Source organism: Chenopodium album, chromosome 12 (genome assembly GCF_948465745.1).
Source record: "Chenopodium album chromosome 12, dcCheAlbu1.1, whole genome shotgun sequence".
In the NCBI taxonomy this organism is placed as follows: Eukaryota; Viridiplantae; Streptophyta; class Magnoliopsida; order Caryophyllales; family Amaranthaceae; genus Chenopodium; species Chenopodium album.
In genome coordinates, this window is record NC_137845.1 from 27,753,714 (window position 1) to 27,780,048 (window position 26,335).

Consider the following 26,335-nt stretch of genomic DNA (forward strand, 5'->3'; position numbering starts at 1 on the left):
GTATGCTGAAATGCTTTATGGCCAAAAATGTCATGGTTACTTGCTTTTCCTTGTTCTGGCCTCTGCATCTGTCATCATACTAATAGCTTAATTCAAGCAGAACCTTTATTTATATGTAGGGTTTTCTGTATAATGTGTATGAAAACTATGTCCTTAATATAGTAATTTTGCAGGTTTCAGTGCCGGCATGTAATCAAGGGCATTGCTTTAGGGAATCCTTCACCTGAAGATTAAAGGTCGATAACTTTAAAACGGGTATATTTCCATTTGTATGCCTTTTTACTGTAATCTTTAGCAGTCGTTGTTATATTTCTTTTTCCAATATTTGAATCTATCATGGTTACATCTCCAATGTTCTGTGTTCTACACTTCTACTTGAAGAAAAGCAATGACAGGGTAGACCATGTGGTCCCTTACCGTATTTTTTGGCTGCAACATGTGAGGCTACTAGGCTAGGCAGTTCTATTCTCTGCATTACTTCTTGTATGTTACAATAATTGAATAATCTACTTTGTGGATAAAGATAAGATACATGGAGAGAGCTGAGTGCACATGCATTGTTCCGATGCACATCAAAACTTATGGGTCACTTTGAGGTATTTTTTGATTCACAGCCCTCTTCACTTCAATTATACTGGGTTTCTTTCCATTGGCATTCTCTTTAACCTGCTCATAAAATTCAGAAATTATACAACAAATATTTTTTTTTTATTTTTTTATTTAATGTGAATATTGCAAACTTTGATTCTACTTGAGTGCAAAATGGTTGTGGACATCTGATATTTTGATTGAGCACGAAGAAAATGCTTGTGCACAAGTATATCACAGCAACACTGATGCTAAAATATTGGGCATGACTAGTCTGCTGCATACTGAAATTTTCTGGTTCACACCAGAATAACTTTAAGGGAGGGAGGATTTTGAGGCATTTAGGTAATTAAGGGGGGTGAAGATTTGAACCCGGGATCTATCTATGTGGAACCTCAGTATAAATTACAATGGCCTGTTTAATAAAGATTAAAACAGAGTATATTGGAGTTCACATTATTTTATGAGGATGAAATGTTGCATCTTGTAGGATGTGTATTGTTTGAAGAAATGAAAATGAACAAAATGTTAACTTCTACAAAAAAAGAAATGCTGGGTTGAGAAATGAGGAAAGTAATGCATGTGACAGAAAATGTGGCATTCTTTCTTTAATTAAAAAAATCTGGTGAAGTGGTATACTTGGGATTAAGAGAAATAATACCTTGGCTCTTAACTCTGCTGCAAGAAGGCCATTGTTAAGGGAGGACAACACTGTAGTAACTTCTAGTCGCATGTCCCTCAGTTTGATCATGACATCCAGCAACAACCCCTCTTTATATGGGCACTGCAACTCCACCAATGCATCACTCTCAATTATCGACACCTCTAACATGTTACTTTGTTGTGACTGTGCTGCAGTCTTCTTTCCCCTCATTTCACTTCCACTGCTGCTTTCTTCTATCACCTGCAATTTCCTCTTATCTCTCTCCTCTCCAGACTTTGTACGTCCCTCAAGTTCCTGTACCTTTTTGCGTAGCTGCTTCACATACTCAATGGTGTCCCCTAAAATAGAAGCCTTATCCATTTTTGTCACAAATGGCACCAATGACCTCAAAATGACAAACCTCTCATTCAACTTCTCCCTTCTCCTACGCTCAGCTAATACATGACTGGCCGAGAGCTCATCATGAGGTGGTCCACTAGTGCTCTTCCCGCGACCAAGGGCCATGTAGTGCAGGCTTGACTTGGGGAAGCTAACATTCTCTTCGCGGTACTTGGAATGAAGGAGAGGGACAGTGAATAGAATATTTTTTAGAAGGCATTGTGAGGTGCCTTCCACTGGTGAGTGGTGGTGGTTGGACCCTGGTGTCCAGCTTGAGAAGGCAGAGTTTGAAGAGTAGGAGAGGTAAGAGGAGGTTGCAACGGAGGTGGTAGAAGGGGGTTCTGCCCATCGGGTAGATTGGAGTTGAAGGATGATAGAGACAGTTTGGGAGTAGTATGCGTCTTCTTGGGAGAGGTTTTCCATTGGAGCGATACCTGGAAAATTAGAACAATCTAGAAATAAGACTTGGCTGCATGCACTATTATGATTAAGCGTTGGTCAAGAATTTAGTCTAATGTTAGTATAGTAGCTGCAAAGTAGAAGGGTTGGGAAGATGAATTCTTCCATCACGGTAGCCATAACATTAAGCTATCAAGCACCAGGATAAACGCTAAAAACATATGTTGCCAGGACACATATGTTAACGTTATACCAGCTGCAACTCTGAACTGTTACACATACAGCAATAGTCTTTGAATGCCGATAGGAACAGAAGCCGATAGGAACAGAACAAAAATAAGCTTGTACAATATACTATGAAAATCTAAAGATCATATTCATAATACTTTAGTCAAGATTTAAGACTTGTGGCTTGTAGTAGTTTGTTCTGACTTTTGATTAATGTCTTATACACTTTTAGTTTGAGGTTTATCAATTTTAGTTTTAACGTTTTTTTTTTTTCTTTTTCTTTTTTAGGTTGAGCGCTCATCTTTGGTTGATGTTTATGTTTTTGTTCCTTCTTTTTTTCATGATAGACCTGTGAATAGGCTGTGATATTGTATGGACTATGGAGGTTTTACCCTTTATGGCGGGCAGTCACAATTGAAGGTCTAGCAAGTTGTTCAGGATGTTATACTAGCTAGGTTAAACTAACATGTGGGAACAATAGTGCAATAATTTACAATTGTGAGAGTTGCCTCGTGAAGTTTTTAAATGAAAATCTTTTTTTTGGCTTTGAAGTGGTGGTGCAACAGTTTAGAATTGTAAAGACAAGCCTAAGGTAAGAAACTAATTTTACCTAGAGATGGTGTCTGGAAGTTGTTGCTAATAATTATTGGATCCTCTAGTTGTTGCTGTTGCATAACAGGCCATCTTCGAGTTGACTTTGTTGTTATGAATGAGTCCACGGGGTGATGCTCGTGACTTGGTGTTGGAGGTGTTGGACCAACAGCCACTAAGGGAAAGTTCGAGTCAAGGTTATTGGATACGACATCAGGGGAGCTGAGTTGTATGTCCTCGGGAATTTCTATCTGCATTAACTCGCTTGGCTCATCAGATGAGTCAGGAATAACAGTAATACCTGGAAACAAATATTGCGTAATATTAATTGTTCTTACGTAAGGAATTAAGGTCATACATAAATATTATTATACTCTCAAAGTCCCAATATTATGACTGCTTTGTACGCTCCATCACTCTATCAGGAGAAAAAAGGCCATGTAAATATGGCTCAACAGGAGAATGGACTACCTTTTTGGTATCGTAGTTCCAACTTTACTGGCAAGCCAAGGATTGCCTGGGCCTCAGGATCTGAGTCAGCTTCGCCCTCAGTCTCATCGTTATCATCATTGTTGTTGGCTCCATCACTAGGAATAGATAGTGGGTCGACAGTGGTGTATGTGGCAAGGGCAAGAGGAGACTGGAAGTGGGAATGGTTGGAGGATGCAGTTGGATTGGAGGTAGAGTGCTCCGAGAGTGCAGGCTTTGGTTGTAATGGTAGTTCATTATGGAGTTGGTGGTGGTGGTAGTGGTCGTCGAAAAAATATTTGACTTGTTGAATAAAAGATGGGTCTTCTTGAACCTGCTTCCCAAAAAAAATCAGTGTTTGTATGAAAGCAAAATACATCGTTGAAGTCAAGTAGGGGAATCCCAAACAAATAGACAGAGGTACAAAGTACAATTTAGGAGGGTTATAATGACTTACTCTCTCGGCAAGCTAAGAAAGTAATTTGCATATCAGTAATTTGAATTAATGTATGTGACAACTAAATTTGCCTTGCATCATTATAGAAATCAGAAAGTAGTAAGCTTGTGTGTAACATGAATGAGAATATTAACCATGGAATCTGGCATTCATAGGCTATATGTAACAAGTTATAAGGGTGAAATGTTGACTTACTCTTTCCGTGTATCCTAACTCCACCACACCATCCATTACAGGTATGCACACTACAGTCTGCAATTCATGTTGTCAAAGAATAAACTTTTGTTAATTACTCATTTTTGTTTCAAATAAGATTTTGTTGATATTATTAAAGTCGGGATTAATACATACTTTTCCATTTTTTGTTTTTTTAATTAAAGTAGTTGAAGCTATATTCATTTCAATGCATAACTTTATTATTAATGTATTCAATTATATACTTGTATTACGGAGTAGTAAGTAAAAATATTATAAGTTGATTATGTTTAATGTCAAAGACCAAATATTTATACTTACAGATATTCACATTATATATTCAAGTAAAATTCACAATCAATAGTTAAATGATAGTACGTAAATAATGCCAAGATTTAATTATTGCGATACTAATATGGAATGAAGGAAATACGTAGTGTTATAGATTAAAGCAGACAAGTAATATTTATAGCATTTTTTTTGAATTGATTAAGTTGGAAATGGAACAGTGTACCTGTATTCGAGCACTCTGGAAGAGCTCCAAGCACACCATGAAAAAAAGAGGAATAAAATGGAGGTTAGAACATTTGTGTTTCCGCCACTAGGAGCGTACTAATACTGATTTTTTAACCAGTAATAACCCGAGTTATCAATTAATCAAATAATACTTATTGTTATTAAGTTGTATTTAGATGCTATTATCTTGATATCAACAAAGACTTCTATTGCTCTCAGTAATCTCAACTATTGTCTATGTGAATGAAATAATATGACCAAAAGCCTACTTGCGTTTGTCGATCGAGAAGAGTTAAAAAATTATGCGCATAATGATAATTTAATTTCGAAGTATGTAACTTTGATCTTTTAGTACACATTTTTTTAATAACTATCTTCATATCAAAATTATTACTAGTATATTATTAGAATGAAGAAAATAGGTAATTAGCATTTTAAAATACAATATCTTCAATTTTCATTTTTGTGTTAGATGTACAAAACAATGTTTAAGAGTAGAGATTATTACCTTGGCAAGAATTGCTCTAGAAAATACTTTGCTATCTACCTCATTTGCTCCTGTTAGCCACATATGTTGACCTTTGGCATACGCCTTTCCTGGTAACCTAATTAACATTAACATAAATATTCATGACATACACCTTAACATACTTATTCCAATCAATATACTACCTTCGGTTTTTATTAGTTGCAACTTTGGAGTATTATTTGTGAGATATAAAATATTTCAAAGTTGTAACTAAAAAAATCGAAGGTAGTACATATCATTGGTAAAGAAATTTTCAAATTTGTTTTTATTACTCCGTATTTATTTATTACAGTTGTAGTTTTATAAAAATTAACCTACTACTTAATTTCCATATCCTTTCATCTTCATGATAATCAATTTCTAATTGATTCTTATTGTTAAAATATATTCCCAATAGTAGTAGAATTTAAAGTTTATACTTTTGTATCAAGTAAAATAGATCAAAATGAGACACTTATTCAGAAAAAAAAAAAAAAAAAAAACAAGTATCAATCTAGTTTGCATTACCGAATTAAAGGAACAAAGGAGTAAAATTTGCTTCAAACTTTCCTTTTTTATGGTCTAAATATTCAAAGAAACAAAAAGAAGACAAAGTAGTAATTAATAGTAAAACGTAATTTAGTGGTTAGCTTAAAAAGCAGCTGAATTCAAGCGTGCTGATCCATCCATATCAGCTGCTTAACAAGGAAAGTAATTGAATAAGTGTTAATAGTTTTGGTTTCCTACAATATTGTAGTGGTCACCAAATATAACCCCAAATTGTTGCAGCTATATTGTTGCAATTACTTGAATTTACTCTACTATTAATTCACCTTATTTTCCATAAATAGTAGCTTTTAAACAGTCTTTCTACATATAGCCATAGTTATTACTCCCTTTAATTTCTTCTATGTGTTTAGTTAATCTTTCTACCTTGAATTTCATGCATTACAACTATTTCCTTGAGAGAGACACAAAGAAAGAGGGGGTAATTGTGGCATGTGGGTATAGTAGTCTTTTACAATTATAGGAAGAAGATTGAAATTTGTGCACCTTTTAGTTGTTGTTCTAGTGTCTTGTAAGAGCAACCTTGAATTTTCACTAGATATCCTAATGAGATACATGACCTAATGTAAAAACAAAAGCAATCATTTATCTATTCGGACAAGTTTTGTATCATATGGTTGTTTTATTTGATCGGCGTGTGGGAAAATTGGGAGTAGGTTATTGGGACTTAATTTTCTGCACTGGTCTCGTAGGTTGAGGGATTGAATCCTTATGAGTCATTATTACTCCTAATAAAACAAATTTTAGGGGTCAATTAATTACTTTGTTATTGATTGAAACTAAAACTAATTCAGCCAAAAACCACATAAAATTTAATTGTCGTTGCAGTTAAGACAAATGACATGTTTGAAATTAAACCTCTTATATTAGTTACTTATCGACCCATATTTGAATATACATTGTATTGCCTAGCAAAGTATTCATTACACTACCACAATTACCTAATTAATATTTTTAGGGTTTATATTATTTTAATTTCATCACAAGTACTAACAACTCCCACAAAATATCAATACTTCATGCAAATAAAGGCTCAATATGATTTCACAAAAGTGCCTCTAAGGCCTTAAATAGGATGCAGTATTTTCATCATCTTATAATCATCTATCAGTCCACATATTATTAGGAGTATATAGTCAAAATTTAATTGTGGAAATCATTTTCAACATATTAAAATAGTAAATAGTAATTGACATGTAACTTTATTTACCACTTGACAAAGTGGTAAAACAGTAATGCTAGAGAATCTTTATTTCTTTTTTCCTTTCTTAGATTGAGATGGAAGAAGGCATTTAAAGCCTTTGCAGCTGGAACATCCATTATTTCACTTTGTTATTTACACCCAACTTCTAAAAAAGGATATAATTAACTAATTCAACGAAATAATATTGTTAATGTATTAAGTCTAAAGCATATAATTAATAATATAACTGGAATCAATCTAGAGTACTTTACTTTTATGTAGAGGATGTATGTAGTGGAGCACATACTAATTCATTTCTCTTAATTATTATACATTTATACTCTTTCCACCACAAAAGATAAATCATGTTGTATTTTCTTGAGTTAAATTCAATACTTAACTTACACGTGTAATACATTCTCATTATTAACACATACATTTAAGATAATCACGAGAGATCTTGTTGTATTTATTTAAATGAACCATTTGTTTTTGAATGGTAATCCACAATTTTAACTATGAATATGTTCAATTGTGTATGAGTGAAAGTTATTAAAAAGTTAAAAGTTTGAAATTTTTTATTTAAATGAATCTAACAAGCTAGGCTTCACAAATCTATTTCATTAAGGCCATATGAAAATTAAGTGAGTAGAATTAGATTTTCAGAAATGGATGTAGTATTGTGTTATATGTTACAGTACCTTTTTTATACTTAATCTTAATTATTGTTTATAATCTTATGCTTATGAAAATAAGAATATTAACGGCCTAAGAGAACGTAAATAATCAAATTAAATGAAACATTTTTGAAAATAAAAAACATACAAATAAAAGCAAATGAAAATGGTAAGCAATTAAAATAAAGAGATGGTTGAGTAAACTTACCCTACACCAGGAGGGAAAGAAAAAGAGATGCACATGAGATAAAACCACTCGGACTCCGTCAAGTCCTCCGGCGACAACGCAGCACACGGCCTTCTTGCCGGTTGGTTTGACTCTCCGGCTGATAATGACTCGTAGAGCTCTTTAAGCTGTTGGCTTCTTTGTACACATGCTTCCTCCGCAGTTCTTGAATCATCCATTGGTTGCACCATCTTTCTCGTCTTTATAGCTCCATTGTAATACCCATCTAGCCACATTAATATCCTATCCATATGTACAGAGACGGAACTAGACAATTATTCAAAGCGACCTAATTATATATACAGGGGCAGAACCAGAAATTATTTAAAGCGACCTAATTATATGTACATGGTGGAACCAGAAAATTATTTAAAACAACCTAATTATATTTAAATAAAAAAAATCTAGGTAGGTTTTTTCATCTTAACAACTTTTGTATAAAATTGGTAAATAAATAACAATAACTAAGTTTTGTAGTTGATTATACTTTCTAAACAATTAAATACAACTACACTATGATATAATATAATTTTTTTTCTTAGAAAATGATTAAGTGAAAATTTACCCTTGTTGAGGACAATATTGCCAGAAGAGGCTGTAAGTCCATTGAACTGCTTGCACAGATGATTGTAACATATGTTGAAGTTGTTTATTATTACTTGACTCAGGAACACTCATTTTATCTGATCTCCTTCCTTTTCCGTTCGTTGTTTCAAAAATCGTGTTTCGATCTTCTAATTTGTATGATACCTTACCTTCTTTTATGGACAAAGGTGTATATATTAAGTGGAGTTGATGGACGAAGAAAAAATCGAGAGATTGAAGGGATAAACGACTTACGAACAATAATTAATGTTCGCGTAAAAGTTTTGAGTTTAAGATGGAGAAGAGAAAAGAAGAAAGTAGTAGGAGTTGGTTAGGGTTTGAGTTACGTTGAGTAGTAATACATTTTTGTGTTGTGAAGGATAAAGATGAAATTTGAGAAGTGCATTATGAGTTGACTGGCAGATATACCTGAATTTAGTTGAAGAGAAAAAGCAATTGGGTATTTAATTTTAGTAGGGCAAACACTTAACTAAAATTAAGTACTTGTATGTTGTATCCCCTCAAAAAAAAAAAAAAAAAAAAAAAAAACCACTTGCATTATTTATTACATTCCTAAATTCATTTTAAAATAAGAAACAACTTACATAGTTACACATTTTACACAAGTAACATTTTACACAGTTCTTCCAATTTTTTTACTTGTAACATATTGAATTATATACTTGTAGACACCGGAATTTTGTTAATTTTAGGTGTTAATTACATGTAAATTTGGAAATAATATAAAATAATACAAGATATTATCCTTAAGATCTCGTAGATTATTTGATAGTTTTCTTATTCTCTACTCTACGACTTAGGATCAGATGAAACAAGTCACAAAAACCCTATCTCCTTCCTACGACCAAACATTGCAGGTACATAATATGGATTAAGCCGATAAGGCCCCGTACGGGAAAGAGGAATCAAGAAATCTACGAGAGTTGTAATCCACAAAATATTAATAAAATCATTGTTTCCGTATATTTCTCGACGCTTTTAAGTGTCAAGAATTTATTTTTCAATGCTTTTTAGCGTCGAAAATACAGCAAAAATGTGTCGAAAAACAACAGTATTTATAGTAGTGTTTTTATTTGTATATCACATGTTTGAATTTTTATGGTTTACAATACTGTTTATACTTTGATTAAATTTGATGATTTATGTTTTTCACGTTTATCTATGAATAAATTCAACCATTTATATCATAAATTACTCCAAATAAAAAAATATAAAGTAGACATTGATACAAATCTAATAAGATCTCACATGACTATATGTTTTTCTTTAATTATAATCACAAAATAATGTGATAAGGAGTATGTGGATACTGTATACTACTAAAATATTGAAATTTTCGTCATACACCCAGGTGTACCATGCTCATGGTACACTCGCTTAGAATACACGAGTTATGTAAACACGGAAAGGACATCGTGTGCAAATACAAAGTACACGAGTGAAAAAAAAAATCAAAACGATTCTCTTCTAGATTTAAGGGATTGATTTGTTATTTATATTCCTTGATTTATGAAATTGATTTATTATTTACATTTTATATTACTTTTGCTATACCGAATATCATTTTTTTGTTAAGAGAGTGAAATGATATTTTTATAGAGAGAGAAGCCATGATAAATTTTAGATTTTGAAGTGATTTATTGAATGTTATTACGGAGTTGATTTTATCATTCCCATGAATCTTTTAATTGAAAGGTGTAATTGACGAATTCGTTGTTGAAGAGAAGGTATTTTTCAATTTTTTTTTTAATCTATTTTACTGTTTTGGTAATGTTTTCAAAGGTTGAATATGATGTTCTTCATATTCTGATGAATGTTCTTTTATCATATTTTTAAATGGAATGAAATATGTTTTGGAGTCTAATCAGTATGTTTTTTGAGTTCTAACTATATGTTCTTTATATTACAAACAATGTTCTTTAAGGTATATAAATTAAGTATGTTCTTTTTAATTGAATAATATGTTATTAAATTTTTTGAATAATTTTTGAATTTAAAAATGAAATTTTGAATTATATTTGGGTGAATATTGTTTTGGGTATTTTTACCTTGCCACATGGTTCGCTCTGAGCTTGACACGTGTCACCCTATGAAGGCCTCCAAATGGACCAACCCAGGGGAAGACACGTGGCAAAGCAGATACCCTTCAGGAATTGTCGGCGTTCAAGGCCCAATTCCCGAGGTTGCCGCGAAATGGCGCAGCCCAAATCCCTAGGTCATCAAACCCTAGGGCAGGGGCACACCTTTCTAGGATCCTATAAATAGGGAGATTCCCCCAATAATTGGGCAACTTACAGTCATTACATCATTTATTATTCTCGAAAACAGAGAAAACACCTGATCTCGAATTCCGAGAAAATATTCATTTTCTGCATGTTTTCACTCTGAACGTTTAGTAACTTAACCGTTGGAGGGTGAACTCCGACCATCCGGAGCTTCCGTGTTTTTGCAGGTGCAAACGGCCCTGGACCAGTCTTGGTGTTGTAACTCTCTCGCAGGACACCAAAAAATCCTTGAAACATTTGTCGTCGTCTGTGGGGAGAGTACCTCTAAGTTGGTTTAAGAGTCTGTACCGCCATCTGAACCCAACCGGCCTCCGGTCGACGGGGAGGTCCATTCGGACCATGATACAGACAACGACGTTGAAGTCGAAACTCGTATGGCCCATGATGGGTCACTCATCTCTAAGTGCATCCGTTTCAGAGATAAACTAGAACGGGGCAACAGTGAAGCCGGTCCATGTAAATCTATCGGACCACCGGCTGGGGAAACCCAGTCTGCCAGAGGTACTGCTCTCGTCACTTAGGATGAACTCATGAAGTTCATGACTAGCTTCAAGGGGGAGATTAAGGACCTCATCAACAAAAGGACGGTTGTCCCTAGCAAGGGCTATGAAGGCCACGCCTGCAATAGACTGGTCCAAAGTCCTTCTGCCCAAGACAGGCACAAGAAAAGTCATCAGGCACGTTCATCCGAATGGCAACAAAAAATCGTTCTCTAATGCTCGACACATCATCGAACAGATTAAGAACCAGCAGCTGTCGGAGTCGGCCTCTACGTCGAGCTCCCCAAATAGCTTCAAGAATACCTCGACAAGGTATTCCCAATCAGTTTATGAGAGTCCCTCAGGCGGCAAGACCGTCCATACTTGCCTTTATATGATTGGATCAGCCCCATATGTGGCTTAGATGCCATACGGGCAATATGCCCCACCTTACATGCAGCCAACCGTCTTCGAAGGTTAGGCGGCATACAACGTCCAGCCCCTGGATTGGCAGCTCCGTCTACTCAAATTTGGTGAACAATCTCTGCGTTCACCAGGGAGATAACCGAGGCGGCACAGTCGACCAAGGTTAAGAATGTTTTGGTTGGTGCCTACGATGATACCACCAACCCTGAGGACCACCTCAGTACACCAACCTCATGTACTTACAGGGGTTGGATGAAGCCTGCACCTGCAGGTGTTTCTCGGCTACATTGAAGGACATTTCCCAATAATGGTTCGGCAACCTGCCGGTCGGATGTATAGATAGCTTTAAGAGGCTGGCCTTCTTGTTTGCTTCTAACTTCTTAATGAACATCCGTGCCAAGAAAGCAAGTATCGATCTGAGCACCATCCGGCAGGGAGAGAGAGAAGGACTTCGCTCCTACGTCAGGCAGTTCAATCTGGTGAGAATCCAGATTCAAGGATTGTCTGACAAAGTTTCCTATACAGACTTCTTCAAGGGTCTGAAGGACGGGTCAACTTTTAAGTTCGACCTCGTCCGAAAGAGAGTCTTCACTCTCCAAGAGGCATTGATGGAGGCGGAAGCCTATATACAGGCGACCGACCTTTGCTCGCCCAGTATCAGTCGCACTCGAAAAAGTCTGACAAACAAAAGGAGAGTCGACCTGCTCAGCCGGCTCCCAAAGCTGAAGAGAGCAAAAAGAGAAAAGAGATTTGGGCGGTTGATGACTCTAATTAGCCGTCCTAGAAGGAAAAGAAAGAATATAAATCGTACGTTCCAAGGTACGTGTTAATAAAGAATGCTACTCTATTCTCATGGAGATAAAAGACCATCTGACCATTGAAAAGTCGGCTGCAATAAAAGGTTCCACCAAAAATCGAAACAAAAACAAGTACTACCATTTCCATGAGGATATCGGCCATGACACCAATGGCTGCTATAGCCTCAAGCGGCTGTTGGACCGTATGGCCGATCAAGAGGTGTTGAAGTCCTACATCCTTAAATCCAAGGTTACCTTGAAGACAAACCCAGGGCAGTCGTCCAAAAAGACTGCCCAGTCTACTAGTAGTTCGGAAACTGACAAAGATCCGAACTACACCATAGCAGGCAGCTTTATTGGAGGGGGCTCTACCATCGGGGCACCAAGGACCATCTGAGGAAGATGGACGTCAACTATGCCGATGATGGTCAAGCATCTACCAGTAAATTCCCTAAGGTCGTCATCACTGAAAAGGACCGCGACTCAGTCTGCCAGCCGCATGATGACCCAGTTTTCATTGAATGCAAGGTCGCCCATCAGTTGGTTGGCCGGTTCTAATTGATACTGGTAGCTCCTCTAACATCATCAGCTACAAGTGCTTGTCAAGGCTGAAATACAAGCCTGACAGCCTGCACCAAGTCTCCCACCCCTTAGTCGGTTTCGGGGGTGGGGTGGTACACCCATTCCACCAAATCGATCTGCTCATCCGACTGGGAGAAAAAGGAAAAGGACGCCACATGGTAGTCTGGTTCTTGGTCATTGAAGAGCTGACCGCCTACAATCTGATCTTTGGGCATCCGACTCTTAACGAATCCAAGGCAGTCATCATCCCCTCCCTCATGATGGTTAAGTATGAAAGGGATGATGGCTCTGTTGGCTCCCTGAACGGGGACCAAAAGATAGCCCGGGAATGTTATCTCTCGGACGTCAAGCCCACAGCGGTGACAACCGGCCTAGGGGAGGAGCCAATAGACCTTGACGATGTCAAGGAAGCCGATCATACTCTAGCAGCCGCCAGCAAAAAGAGAAGCAATAGCAATCACTGACCGGGGAACGGTCAGTGATGAGTGTCATTTATGGCGCTCAATAGAGTAGCTTTTAATTCCTTTTTCTATATTTTCTTGCTTTATTTTCATATAATCTTTCTAGTTTTCTTTTGTTTTCCGTTTTTATAACTCATTTTGGTTTTTTCGTTCACTTCTATGAGTTTTTCATGATTTTTGTTCTTATTAGCTATTTTAGTTTAGTTTCTATCACTAGTAGAAAATAAGTGATGGGAAGTCCCAAATGGCAAGCGGTTTTAAAAATCCGCTTGCCATTTAGCTAATTTTTTTTAAAAAAACCTCTAATACCAATTGGCAAGCGGTTTTGGCGCGAACCGCTTGCCATTATAACAAATGGCAAGCGGTTCAACCCCAAACCGCTTGCTAATTTAAAAAAAAAAGCGGGATTTCCCTTTCTTCCTTAACTTGGTCGAAATTTTAGGGAATTCTTACACTCCCGCCCTCACTTCTCATTCACTCTCAAGCTCTCCTCTCCAGCTCCTCCCATTCACTCTCCTCTCTATCAGACGATGGCCACCACCATTCACTCTCCTTTTCATTTTTTTTTTATTTTGGTCTGAATTGAAGCTGCTGCTATTCGTGGGTGTTCGCGTGGGTGTTCGTGGGTGGTTGCTGCGGCTGTTCGTGGGTGGTTGCTGTAGGTTGCGGCTGTTGGTATTCGTGGCTGTTGCTGGTGGAGTTCGTGGCTGCTGCTGGTGGTGTTCATAGGTGGCTGCTGCTGCTCATTCACCACCACACCTCTCTCTCTCCCTCCCTAACTTATTGGAGCCACCACTTCAATCTTTCTATTTCTCACTCTCAAATTAGGGTGAGTTCTTGCTAAATTTTAGTTTCATATGTATTAATTTGTATTAATTGTTTGTTTATTCCAAAATTTAAAGTTAGGGTTTCAAATGTAGTTAACACAATTTTATTTTAATTGTTTTATTATTTGTTTGTATATTCGATAATGTTAATTGTTACTTTAATTGTTTAAATGTTATATATATATATATATATATATATGTATATATATATATATATATATATATATATATATATATATATATATATATATATATATATATATATATATATATATATATATATATATATATATATATTGTTTGAATTTGAGTAGCTTTAAAGTGAAATTTTTGAATAGAATACTTATTAGTTAACATTTTAGTTTGTTAAATGTGGTTAGTAAATTATAATGTATGAATGGATTGATAAGTAACCTTAGTTTGATTGCAGGTAGGTTAATTTAATTATTAGCACTATATAAATGAATGAATTTGTGTATTGTTGAATGTCAAATAAATGCAAATTATTGAATGTCTGCATCATCATTTGCCTAGATACCCGTTCGAGTCTTTCTTAATAGGAAAAAGTCTTGAATAGTCCCCGATTGGGACTGTTCTTGGATGTTTAATCTCACTTAAGTAGTGAATGTATGCCTCTTTTTCGATTTTAAGGAATATCTCGGCTTATCATTTTCTCACCATGTTCTCTAGGTGCATATGTAGGTAAGTTATTACCTACATTGTGTACTTGGAGAACTAGGGGGAAATGCTGCCGGATTTTCCTTAAAATTGAAAAGTTGACGTACATTCACTAGTGAGATTAGACGTTCAAGGATGGGTTAGGTTGGAGTGATAAGGACCTTTTGGGAGCATTCATTTTTACGCGATATGGATGATATATATGCTATGTACTTTGATTGACATAATATATGTTACATTTATACATTGTTTGAAATGTGTTGGTATGTTTAAAGGCAATTTAAAACGTCAATGGATCGCGGTTGGATGTATGGTAGACGTGATACATTGGAATTTTTTAATGGGGTTCAAGAGTTTTGCAAGAGTGCTTCACAGTATCAGCTAAGAACGGGTGTCAATTACCTTTATTGTCCTTGTGTCAATTGTAATAATGTCACAAGGGTCGATAGTGTTGATACCATCATGACTCATGTACAATGTCATGGGTTTAGGCCTCAATATCATGTTTGGGTTTGGCATGGTGAAAAGGGATCGTATAGAGAAAATGTTGTTGGCAATGAGACGCATGTTGAAAGTGCCGAGATTCATGTTGAAGAAGAAAATGGGAGTGATGATGGTGGAGATGGGGATGAGACCGAGGATGGTGGTGGTGATCACTTGGATGAGATGATGCGTGATGTTGAGGGTGAATTTGGTGACCGATCTGATGTATTTGAGTCATTATCAGAGGCTGCCAAAAAGCCTTTGTATCTTTGGTCTAAAAAATACACAAAACTCTCAGCCGTGCTTACACTTTTTAACATTAAGTCTATGTATAATTGGAGCGACACTAGTTTCACTTCTTTGTTGACTGCGTTATGTGATATGTTGCCAGATGGGAATGAACTTCCTAATTCCTACTATTATGCAAAGAAACTTATGTGTCCATTCGGTTTAGAGTATAAGAATACATGCATGTCCTAATGATTATGTTCTGTATCGAAATGAATATGAAGAGTTGGAGGAGTGTCCACGTTACGGTAAGTCGCGTTACAAGCGATCAAGCTGCAATGCTGGTATGAAAGGACCTCCTGCCAAGGTGTTGTGGTATCTTCCTATTATTACAAGGTTAAAGCGTCTATTTTCAATACCAAAATATGCTAAGAACTTGAGATGGCATGCTGAGGGAAGAAAGAAAAATGGTTTTTTGAAGCATTCCTACTGACTCTCCACAATGGAAGAACATCGATGTGAAGTTTAGGGCATTTGGTGATGAAGTTAGAAATTTAAGGCTTGGGTTGTGCATGGATGGTATGAATCCATTTGGCACTCTTAGTACCAAACATAGCACATGGCCGGTACTTTTAGTGATTTACAACTTGCCTCTGTGGTTGTGCATGAAACGAAAATACATAATGCTTTAACTTTTGATAACGGGGCCAAGGCAACCTGGAAACGACATTGATGTTTACCTTGAGCCCCTTATTGATGATTTGAGAAAGATGTGGGACGAAGGAGTTACCGTTTTTGATGCCCATAAGAACGAGATGTTTCTATTGCGTGCTGCCCTTATGTGGACCATCAATGATTTTCCCGCATATGGAAACCTGTCCGGGTACAAGAACAAAGGGCATAAAGCATGTCTCATTTGTATCGATGACACACCGAACGTGTACCTTGATCACTATGGAAAAGATGTGTACGTGAGGACCCGAAGATTTCTTAGGTGCGATCATCCGTATCGTAAGCAGAAAAAGGCCTTCAATGGGAAATTTGAGGAGGGGGTTGCGCCTAGGCCATTGAGTGGAAAGGAGGTTTATGCTAGAGTGAAAGGTATACCATGTATTTTTGGTAAAACTACGAAACCAATTGACCCACATGCTCTCTTTAAAAAGGAATCAATCTTTTGGAAGCTTGAGTACTGGAGAGAACATGATGTTAGACATTGTCTCGATGTGATGCATATAGAGAAGAATGTTTGTGATGCAATTATTGGGACAATTATGAATATTCCTGGAAAAACGAAGGATGGAAAGAGTGCGCGATTAGATTTGCAAGCATTGGGTGTTCGTCCGGAATTGTGGGTTCAAACAAAGGTAGGGAAGACAAAGGTAAAGGAAAAGGGAACCAAAGATGGTGGAAAAAACCGTAAGGGGAAGCGCAAGGAAAAGGCCACGGGTATCTCAAAGAAGAAAGGTGACGGAAAACGCAAGAACCAAAAGGTGTATTTACCTCCAGCTTGCTACACATTATCAAAGGAAGAAAAACGAAGGTTTTGTGCTTGTTTGTATGACATTAAGCTTCCATCTGGGTTCTCGTCAAACATGAAAAGGTTTGTTTCCTTAAATAGAGAGTTGAAGTTGACAAGTATGAAATCCCATGATTGTCACATGATGATGTAAGTATTCCTACCGATTGCAATTTGTGGTATTTTACCAAAGCACGTGAGAGAAGTTATTACAAGCCTCTGTGGGTTTTTCAATACTATTTGCAGCAAAGTTCTTGATCCCTTTACGCTTGATGCTCTCCAGGCGAATGTTGTTGTAACTTTGTGCAAATTTGAGATGTATTTCCCACCGTCACTTTTTGACATAATGGTGCATTTGATTCTGCATTTGGTTCGTGAGATTAGGTTGTGCGGTCCAGTTTTTATGAGGTGGTGCTACCCTTTTAAAAGACACATGGGTACACTGCAAGATAAAGTCAGAAATCCAGCCCAACCGGAAGGCAGTATGATACAAGGAATTGTGTCCGAGGAGATTGGGAATTTCGTGGCAGAGTATGTTGCCGTTGCAGAACCTATTGGGCTTCCCACTTCCTAACATGAAGGGAGACTTGATGGTCATGGCACACTCGGGTCGAAAAGGATCTGGGCTGCTCGAGATCAAATCTTGCAAGCTCACGTATCTGTGCTGCATCATGTTGCAGAGGTTCACCCATATTTAGAAGAACACATGGATAGTTTGCATGTTGAATTTCCATCAAAAGGGGAAAGAGCACTAATGCAGTTGCATAATAAGATGTTTGTGAAGTGGTTCCATGATCGTGTGATGCATCAATTGGATGAGACTGTGTTTGATACAATAAAGTGGTTAGCTTATGGTCCAAAGGAAGATGTTCATTCATTTGAGGGATATGACATAAATGGGTACACATTCTGGACCGAGAGTCGGGATCAGAAATCCTCATCGACTCAAAATAGTGGTGTTTCTCTTGTGGATTCATCAAGAGAGTTTGCAAGTGCGAAGGATACATCACCAGTTGATGCACTATCATCATACTACGGACGAATTCAGGAAATATGGGAACTAGATTACCGTGAGTTCAAGGTAGGTCTATTCAAGTGTAAATGGGTTGATAATAATAGGCGCAACGTCAGAAATGACGACTTCACTCTTGTAAACCTTGGCCACTTGCGAGATAGTCTGGAACCATTCATCTTTGCATCTCAAGCTAAGCAAGTGTTCTACGTAACTGACTCATCCGATCCAAAATGGTCCATTGTCCTTGCTGGCAAAAGGAGAATTTTAGGGGTTGGAGAGGTTGAAGACGAGGAAGAATATGATGCATTTGATGATTTTCCCCCTTTCACTGCTCCTACACTTGATGTAGCAACTGATGTAGACGATGATGCTACTTATATTCGATCTGACCACAATGAGGGAATACTCGAATGAGGTCCTTTTATTAATGCATGTTTTATTTACTAAATATCTTTCGCTCATACAACCTTGTTTATTTCAGGAAGTATTCTACTTTTTTGCATTTTCAACGTATAAGCATGTAATATACACTAAATATATGAATTGTTAAGAGGATTATATGTGAATTTGTTATGATAACAAAGAAGTTGGGTAAGTGTTTGGCTTTTTTGGTGCCTCAGATTTGATTTCCATAACTGATAACTACCAACATGCTTTGCTTGTTACTGTAGGTGTGTATATATCATGGATCTTGATCAGAATCCTTATTGTGATGAGGATATGGATGATGAAGATGATGACGAGTTGTATGATATTAATAAGGAGACGGATTTGGGGGAACCGGAAGACCAAGCTTATGACGGGTTGCAACGTAAGCTTGATGAATATGAGCGTATAACTGAAAGTGCCCCGCCTATTCAGGATAATGTGGCTTCCGAGTTTGTAGGTGATTCACAAGGTCAAACTCAAATGCAAAGTCAAGTGAAAACCACCGGTGGTGGAGGAGGGGTAAAGGCATCGGTGAAGAGAAAGAGTAGGGGTGCAACAAAAGCTTTCAAGAAACCCGGGGTTCCCATGGTGCTTGTGTTTGATGAGTTAGGTCAACCTACTGGCCAATGGCGCGACAAATTTTCTAGTCACGTTGGCAAACTAACTCGTAAAATACCCATCACACTTGAGTGGGCCGATATACCTCACGGGTTGCTTCAAACATTTTGGGACGATACAATGGTAAGTATAATGAGTTACGAACATAGCGCACAACCCGCTCACGGGCTTAGAATCATAGCGCATAACCCGCACATAACACACACGAGCATAACCCAAGGCCTACTGCATGCAGCTGCCCGGCAGCAGCCTGGGCTGGTTCAGCTGCCTAGGCTGCTGCCAGGGATGGTGCAGCTGCCTGGGCTGCTGCCTGGGTGTTGCAGCTACCTGGGAAGCAGCCTAGGCTACTGCAGCTGCCTGGGCAGCAGCCTAGCAGCCTGGGTGCTGTAGCCGCCTGGGCTGGTGTAGCTGCCTGAGCTGCTGCCTGGGTGCTGCAGCTGCCTGGGCTGCTGCTTGGGCTGGTGCAGCTACCTGGGCTGCTGCTTGGGCTGGTGCAGCTACCTGGGCAGCAGCTTGGGTGCTGCAGCTGCTTGGGCAGCAGCCTGGGCTGGTGCAGATGCCTGGGCTGCTGCAGCTGCCTCGATTCGCCTTTTTTTTTTCAATTAAATGTAACTTTTTTTTTTGTTTTTTTTGCCTTGCCTTACGTGGATTTTTATGCCTACTACAGAGTCTGTTCCATATTCCTGATGAGCCAGCCAAGAGAAAGTGCTTTGAAGCTTTTGTACAAGAGAGATTCAAAAATTTCAAAAGTTACTTGAGAACGAGATGGATCCATAAGAAAAGAAGGAAAAGACCAAAGAAGAATGTGATTGCTGCTGAGGAAGAGGAGAAGCCTGATAAGAAACCGTGGGATTTATATCCACAAATAACGGTGAAGGATTGGGAGAAGTTTGTGGAAAAATCTTCCACTAGAACCGCGCTTGTATGTTTTTATTTATCACTAGAGTAGGCGATTGAATTTTTGTTTACTACAAAGACTGATGCTAACATATGTATCTGAATGTGTAGGAAAAAAGCGAACAAGCTAGAATCAATGCCGGCAAGAAATTGTATAGCCATCATATGGGTTGTAAGACATTTGCGGAGTGTAGACCAAAGTGGATCAAAGCGGGTCTATACCCCAAATCCATAATTTCATCATCTGAGAAACCACTTTCTTCCACGGTCACAACTTTGGTAAATCGTGCAATTGACTGGTGGTGTGCTATGCATGGGATCGACAAGAAAACCGGCAAGTATGTCATGCAGCCGGATACAAAAGTAGTAGCAGATGCACTTGTAAGCAAACTTTACTACTCATTAATTTTATATTCTTGTAAAGTACATCTTACTTAGAATCGATAACTTTTTGTGTTGTTACAGCTCGAGCATACATCGGAAGTGATTGAAGGCAAGCTCACTCCAAGCATTGAAAAAGATCCTTTCACCGTAGATTTGGGAAAACCATACCACCCTGGGCGAGTAATTGGTTCTGGCGGGAAACAACTAGGGTGGGAGAAGGTGATGGGTTCAGAATACACCAGATCCGGAAAAAGCAGATTAAGTGTTAATTCGCCACATCGTATTGATGAGAAGGAAAAAGAATCAATCAAGGCGGAGATACGCGTAGAGCTGCAAGAACAGATGCAAAGTCAATTCAATGCCATTTTGAAGCACATAAACTTGCCGATTTTGCCATTACACTCGAATACCCCAGTGGACTCATGTAGTCACCCAGGAGGCCCCGAGGACGATCCAGTAGGAGAGAGAGAGGTAATTTCAGTATGAGGACAAATTACGACATATGAAGTTGCTCAAACGAGGTCTTTTGCATGCTTAATTATTTTACTTTTGCAGGTTCCTAGTCCTATGGATGCAGAGTCAATGAAGAGAGCAAATCCGATGCCTGAACCTTTCCCAGATGTTAAGGTAAACTTCGGTGTCTAATCAACTTTGCTTCTGTTAGGCTTTCGTTTGTTATTTCATAACTTATGTCCTAAGTCCTAATCAAATATGTAGGAAGAGACGCCTTGTGAGCTTCTTCACCCCGGGGAAAAAAAGGATGGACAGTTGCAGTTGGTGGGGTATGGTAGTGCACAACCTTTTGACAAGGTTCATTTTAAGTCTAATACTAGCACCCATTATATCTCGGTCGGGATTGATTCTATAGTTGCTGGGTTTGAGGACTTACCACTACCGGTGCCTAGAATGGAATATGATTTTGTTAAGCTGCGTGATGCGACCGGTAGCTTTGTGTAATGGCCACGTGATCGGCTGAGGTTGGTAGGAGGGGTAAGTATACACTACTTGTATTTAACTAGATTACCATGTGCTTTGTGCAGTGACCATGTTCTTTTATGTAACTAGAGTACAAAGGAAAATCAATCCGCTAAAAGGAAGAAGGTGGAGGAGCCAAAATCCAAGGAAGAAGGTCCTCCGAACATGGAACAAGTACAAGTGTCGAAGAAGAGTTCGAGAGCTTCTTGTACTCCACTGGTAGAAGCCGATGTCCTTAAGTCGCTTTCGAAAGCATGTACTTTTCCTCACAACCGTGTTAGTGAGTTGCCTACGGGTACACATATTCAAGTCAACTTGCCTAAGGCATTGTTCCACTACGATGAGGATGCGATCGCATACATTTCTAGAGAGGATGTGACAGAATTTCTAACCGGTTCCATGCTTAGCATTTCCATCATTCAGAATTTCATGAGGTAAATTAATGCGACTGTTTCTAATCATATTATATTTTTGATATTTTCGTACCAAAACAATGCAAATAGTAATTATTTGCCCACATTACTTTCTTGAAGGTCACTACAGGAGCTCCTAAGTAGTAAACCCGATGGTGAGGCAGCAGTTGGGTGGTTATGCCCCGAGTAGACCTTCGTAACCAAATGCTTACATAACCCTCATGATGTAGTAGATTACCTTGAGCAAGGTATTACAAAATCAATGCGTGCGGGAAACAAGTTCATATTAGCCCCCTGCTTTGAGGAGTAAGTTTAAATATGTCACTCTTAAGTTGTTTGTTAAGTATAAATGTTGACGTATAACAATTGATGGATTGATATTTGCTTTAATATATATGTAGTCTTCATTGGACCCTTATGGTGATTTGTGTTTCCAATAACACAATCTACTACTTTGACTCGGCTCGTATCTGGCCACCAAGGAAGTTGCTAGTGAATAACCTACTGAATAGGTACATAACGCTTCCTATTGTTTTATATCATCACCTAAGTCATTGAGTGGTTATGTTTCTAATTTTATGCTAATTTTTCTAAAGTGTTATGAAGAAGCTGAATTGTCGTTCGGTTGCGGGTCCTACGTGGAAATATTCGAAGGTAATGCCTTGATATAGTGATTTGTTTATTAACTTGCCTTCGGTTATGGCTATGCATGACTAGATTAGATTTGTGTCATATTAGTGTGCGCAACAAGACAATGGCGTTGACTGTGCCCTGTACGTGATAAGGTTTATGCTTGACATAGTCAATAGGTGCACGGAAGCTCAACATATTGAGGAGGTACGGTTTTTTTTTTTTTGTTTTCGTTCGATTTTGGATAAAAAGCGTACTAAAACTTAGTTGGGTGCTCTTTTGATGTGATATCGAAACTTACACGCCTAATACTATGTTATATGGGCATCGTATGAGAAACAAAAAGTTCATATGAAAACAAATGTAGAAAATGGGCAAAGTAGAAGTGAAATAGTCGATTTTGGATAAAAGCCGTCCTAAAACTTAGTAGAATGCTCTTTTGATATTATTTCAAACATTAGACACCTAAGACTAATTAATATTGACATGTTATGATAAAGAAATAGTTCATTATATAAGAAATGTAGAAAACGGGAAAAGTAGAAGTCAAATAGCCGATTTTGGATAAAAACTGTCCTAAACCTTAGTAAAACCATCTTTTGATGTGATTCAAACCTTAGACACCTAAGACTAGGTAATATGGGCATGCTAGGTGAAAAAAGTAGGTCATTTGATAGAAAATGTAGAAAATGGGAAAGTGAGAACCCGAGGCAACTGTAGCACCTGAGGCAACTACAGAACCCGAGGCAACAACCTCGGGTTATGCCAGGCAGCTGCAGCAGTCGCCCAGGCGTATGCCTAGAAAGCTGCAAGCAGCCAGCAGTTGCCTAGCAACTGCCCAGGCAGCTGCAGTAGCAGCAGCCAGGCAACTAGCCAGGCAGCCACCAGGAAACTGGCCAGGCAGCTGCAGCAGCAGCCAGGTAACTGGCCAGCAGCTAGCCAGGCAGCTGCAGCAGCCACCAGGCAGCTGCAGCAGCCACCAGGCAGCTGTGCAGGCAGCTGCAGCAGCCATGGAAGCATCCCGAGCAGCTGCAGCAGCCATGGGCAGCAACCCGGGGATTAAATTTTTTGCCTTGTGAGTGGTACCTCATGCAATTTTGTGTACTTTTTGCGTAATTGTTAGTGAATATGGTAAATAAGTCACTTACGCCGATTTTGGATAAAAAGCATACTAAAACTTAGGTGGGTGCTCATTTGATGTGATATCAAAACTTACACGCCTAAGACTAGGTAATATGGGCATGGTATGAGAAACAAAAAGTTCATACGAAAAAAAATGTAAAAAATGGGCAAAGTAGAAGTGGAATAGCCGATTTTAGATAAAAGCCGTCCTAAAACTTAGTAAAATGCTCTTTTGATATGATTTCAAACATTAGACAGCTAAGACTAGGTAATATTGACATGTTGTGATGAAGAAATATTTCATTAGATAAGAAATGTAGAAAACGGGAAAAGTAGATGTCAAATAGCTGATTTTGGATAAAAACCGTCCTAAAACTTAGTAAAATGATATTTTTATATGATTTCAAACATTAAACACGTAAGACTAGGTAATATTGTCATGTTATGATATAGAAATAGTTCATTATATAAGAAATGTAGAAAATGGGCAAAGTAGAAGTCATATAGGCCTTATTTGGGAGATTTTGGATAAAAACCGTCCTAAAACTTACTAAACCCTCTTTTGATGTGATTTCAAACCTTAGACACCTAAGAGTAGGTAATATGGGCATTCCATGAGAAAGAAATTGTCCATTTGATAGACAATGTAGAAATTGGGCAAAGTAGAAGTCATGTCGGCCTTATTTGGGCCATTTTGTGAAAGAAACAAACCTATATATGTTACCTTTGAAATATTTGACATAAATTATTTAGTTTGAATTTTATGTAATATGAATGATGTTTAATGTTGGGTTTTTTATTTTTTTTTTCAAAGGTTTGCAAGATTCAAAGGGAAGGCCCGTTAACAAGGCAAGAATTTGATGAAATTCGCGACATGTAGGCTTTTTTCGTGACATTTGATGGCATCTAGGTAGAATAATATTAGATAGTGAGCTTGAGTTTTTTTGTTATTATGAACAATTAAAATTTAGTTACTATCTTTTATTTTTTTATATGTACATTAATTATATATAATTAGTACTATATATTATTTGTGAGTATTATATATGTTATTATTATGCATTTTATTGTTGTTATTATATTATTATTCTTAAATTTGTAATATTTTAATTATTATTAAATATTAATATTAAATAATATTAATAATAATAATAATAATTTTTAAAATGACAGATTAATATGTATATCAAAACAGGTCACTAATACTATTATTATTAATTAATATAAATTTTGGAAAAAAAAATTAAACAAATGGCAAGCGGTTTGGCGCTAAAACCGCTTACCATTACACTTGACATAATATTATGTCAAATGCAAATGGCAAGCAGTTTTGGCGCCAAATTGCTTGCCATTCTCCCCTAATGGCAAGCGGTTCTGAACCGCTTGCCATTTAAATGGCTATTGGCAAGCCCCCTAAGCCCATGCGGTTCAGAACCGCTTGCCATTAGGGGGTATGAACCGCTTGCCATTACGTTTTTTCTACTAGTGTATTCATTTTGCTTTCTTTCTTACTTTTACTTGAAATTTTGTTAGTAAAGTTTCAAAGTTTTATTTTCTGCGCTCTCACGATTGCGCCCTCATTGATTTTAGGTCATGAAAGCGCAAATATTTGAATATCAAGGGCTGCCTTCCTTGCGGGCATCATAACGAGAGCACCGACGATAGGGATGCATGAGAGCGCTAGGAGCAAAACTTCGCGCAAGGATCTACAAGTGAGCAAGAGGAGCCATGCATGCCGCAACACCACAGCAGGGGTGCGCGCACGCAGGCCCCTCTGTTGTGCGCACGTACGGGCCTGTGGTGCGTGCGCACGGCCCTGCTACGATCCTCTACGCTCGTTTTACTATATATACCCCTTGACTTTTCCTTTTTGAGGGGATGACGATTTCACTTGTACTTGAGACTTATTTCCAGATTTAGTAGAGAGAGAAACTTTAGATTACTTGTTTGTACTTCAAATTACATCTTTGAGCTTGGATTTCATCATCAATCAATGAAAATTAGTGAGAATTTCTTTCTTTGAATTTACTTTTGCTTGATCTTTCCTTTAATTCTTGAATGTTTGATTTAATTGTTGATCTTTGGTTTGAGAATTTGTTGCAATTTAATTTTCTTTTTGATTAAGCTTGAAATGATGATGTTTGTGATTCAATTTAATTGTTTTTCAATTCCATTATGTTTTGTGAGTAGATTAGTAGCTAGGGAGAAGGAGAAACATGCTTGATTGATGATTTTTGCTAGTTGATGATTCTTGGTTGATTGAATTGTTACAATTAAATTGGTTGACATAGTTGTGCATGTGATTAATTTGATTATGAGTGATCAACCTAGATGGTTAATCTAGATTGCATAGCAAATTTCAATGACATGAACCCTTGATTTGAGAATTTCTTTAATTGGTTGAATTTGATTGTGATTTTCCTTGTTAGTCATTCATAGTGAACCCTAGCTTGACTTATAGGTGATAGCTCTTGAATTCTATTAATTGCAACTATTGTTTGCCGTTTGTAACGTTTGAATCAATTGAGTTCTTCATCGATTGGCATAGTCATTGAACTTGCATGTGGAACCTTAATCCCTAGTGTTTAGCATATTGATTTTCTTGACTTGATTAGTTAATTGAGACCTTAGTTACAATTCAATTCCCTTCACTTTTCATTCTTTAAAGTAGCTTGACCATAGGCTATAGAATTCTCCCTCTCATTCCTCGTGGTTCGACTCGGACTTGTCCTATACTAGGAATAAGTTTGATTTTCTTAATTGTTTGATTGGTGGTGCTTTAGATTTCAATGACCTAGATTACCACACGTCAAAATGGCGCCGTTGCCGGGGAATGATA

General features: G+C 37.6%; 1 protein-coding gene across 1 annotated transcript; it reads right to left on the bottom strand.

Moving 5' to 3' along the window:
- Positions 1-498: 498 nt before the first annotated feature.
- Positions 499-8,323, bottom strand: LOC145572250 (transcription factor BHLH42-like). Its single transcript, XM_081631245.1, has 9 exons — positions 8,211-8,323; positions 7,628-7,888; positions 4,993-5,089; positions 4,483-4,497; positions 3,969-4,025; positions 3,320-3,650; positions 2,868-3,149; positions 1,250-2,064; positions 499-666 (listed from the first exon to the last, which is right to left on the bottom strand). Exons 1-9 carry the CDS (start codon positions 8,321-8,323, stop codon positions 580-582), a joined length of 2,058 nt encoding a protein of 685 aa, XP_081487371.1. The 3' UTR covers positions 499-579.
- Positions 8,324-26,335: the final 18,012 nt, after the last annotated feature.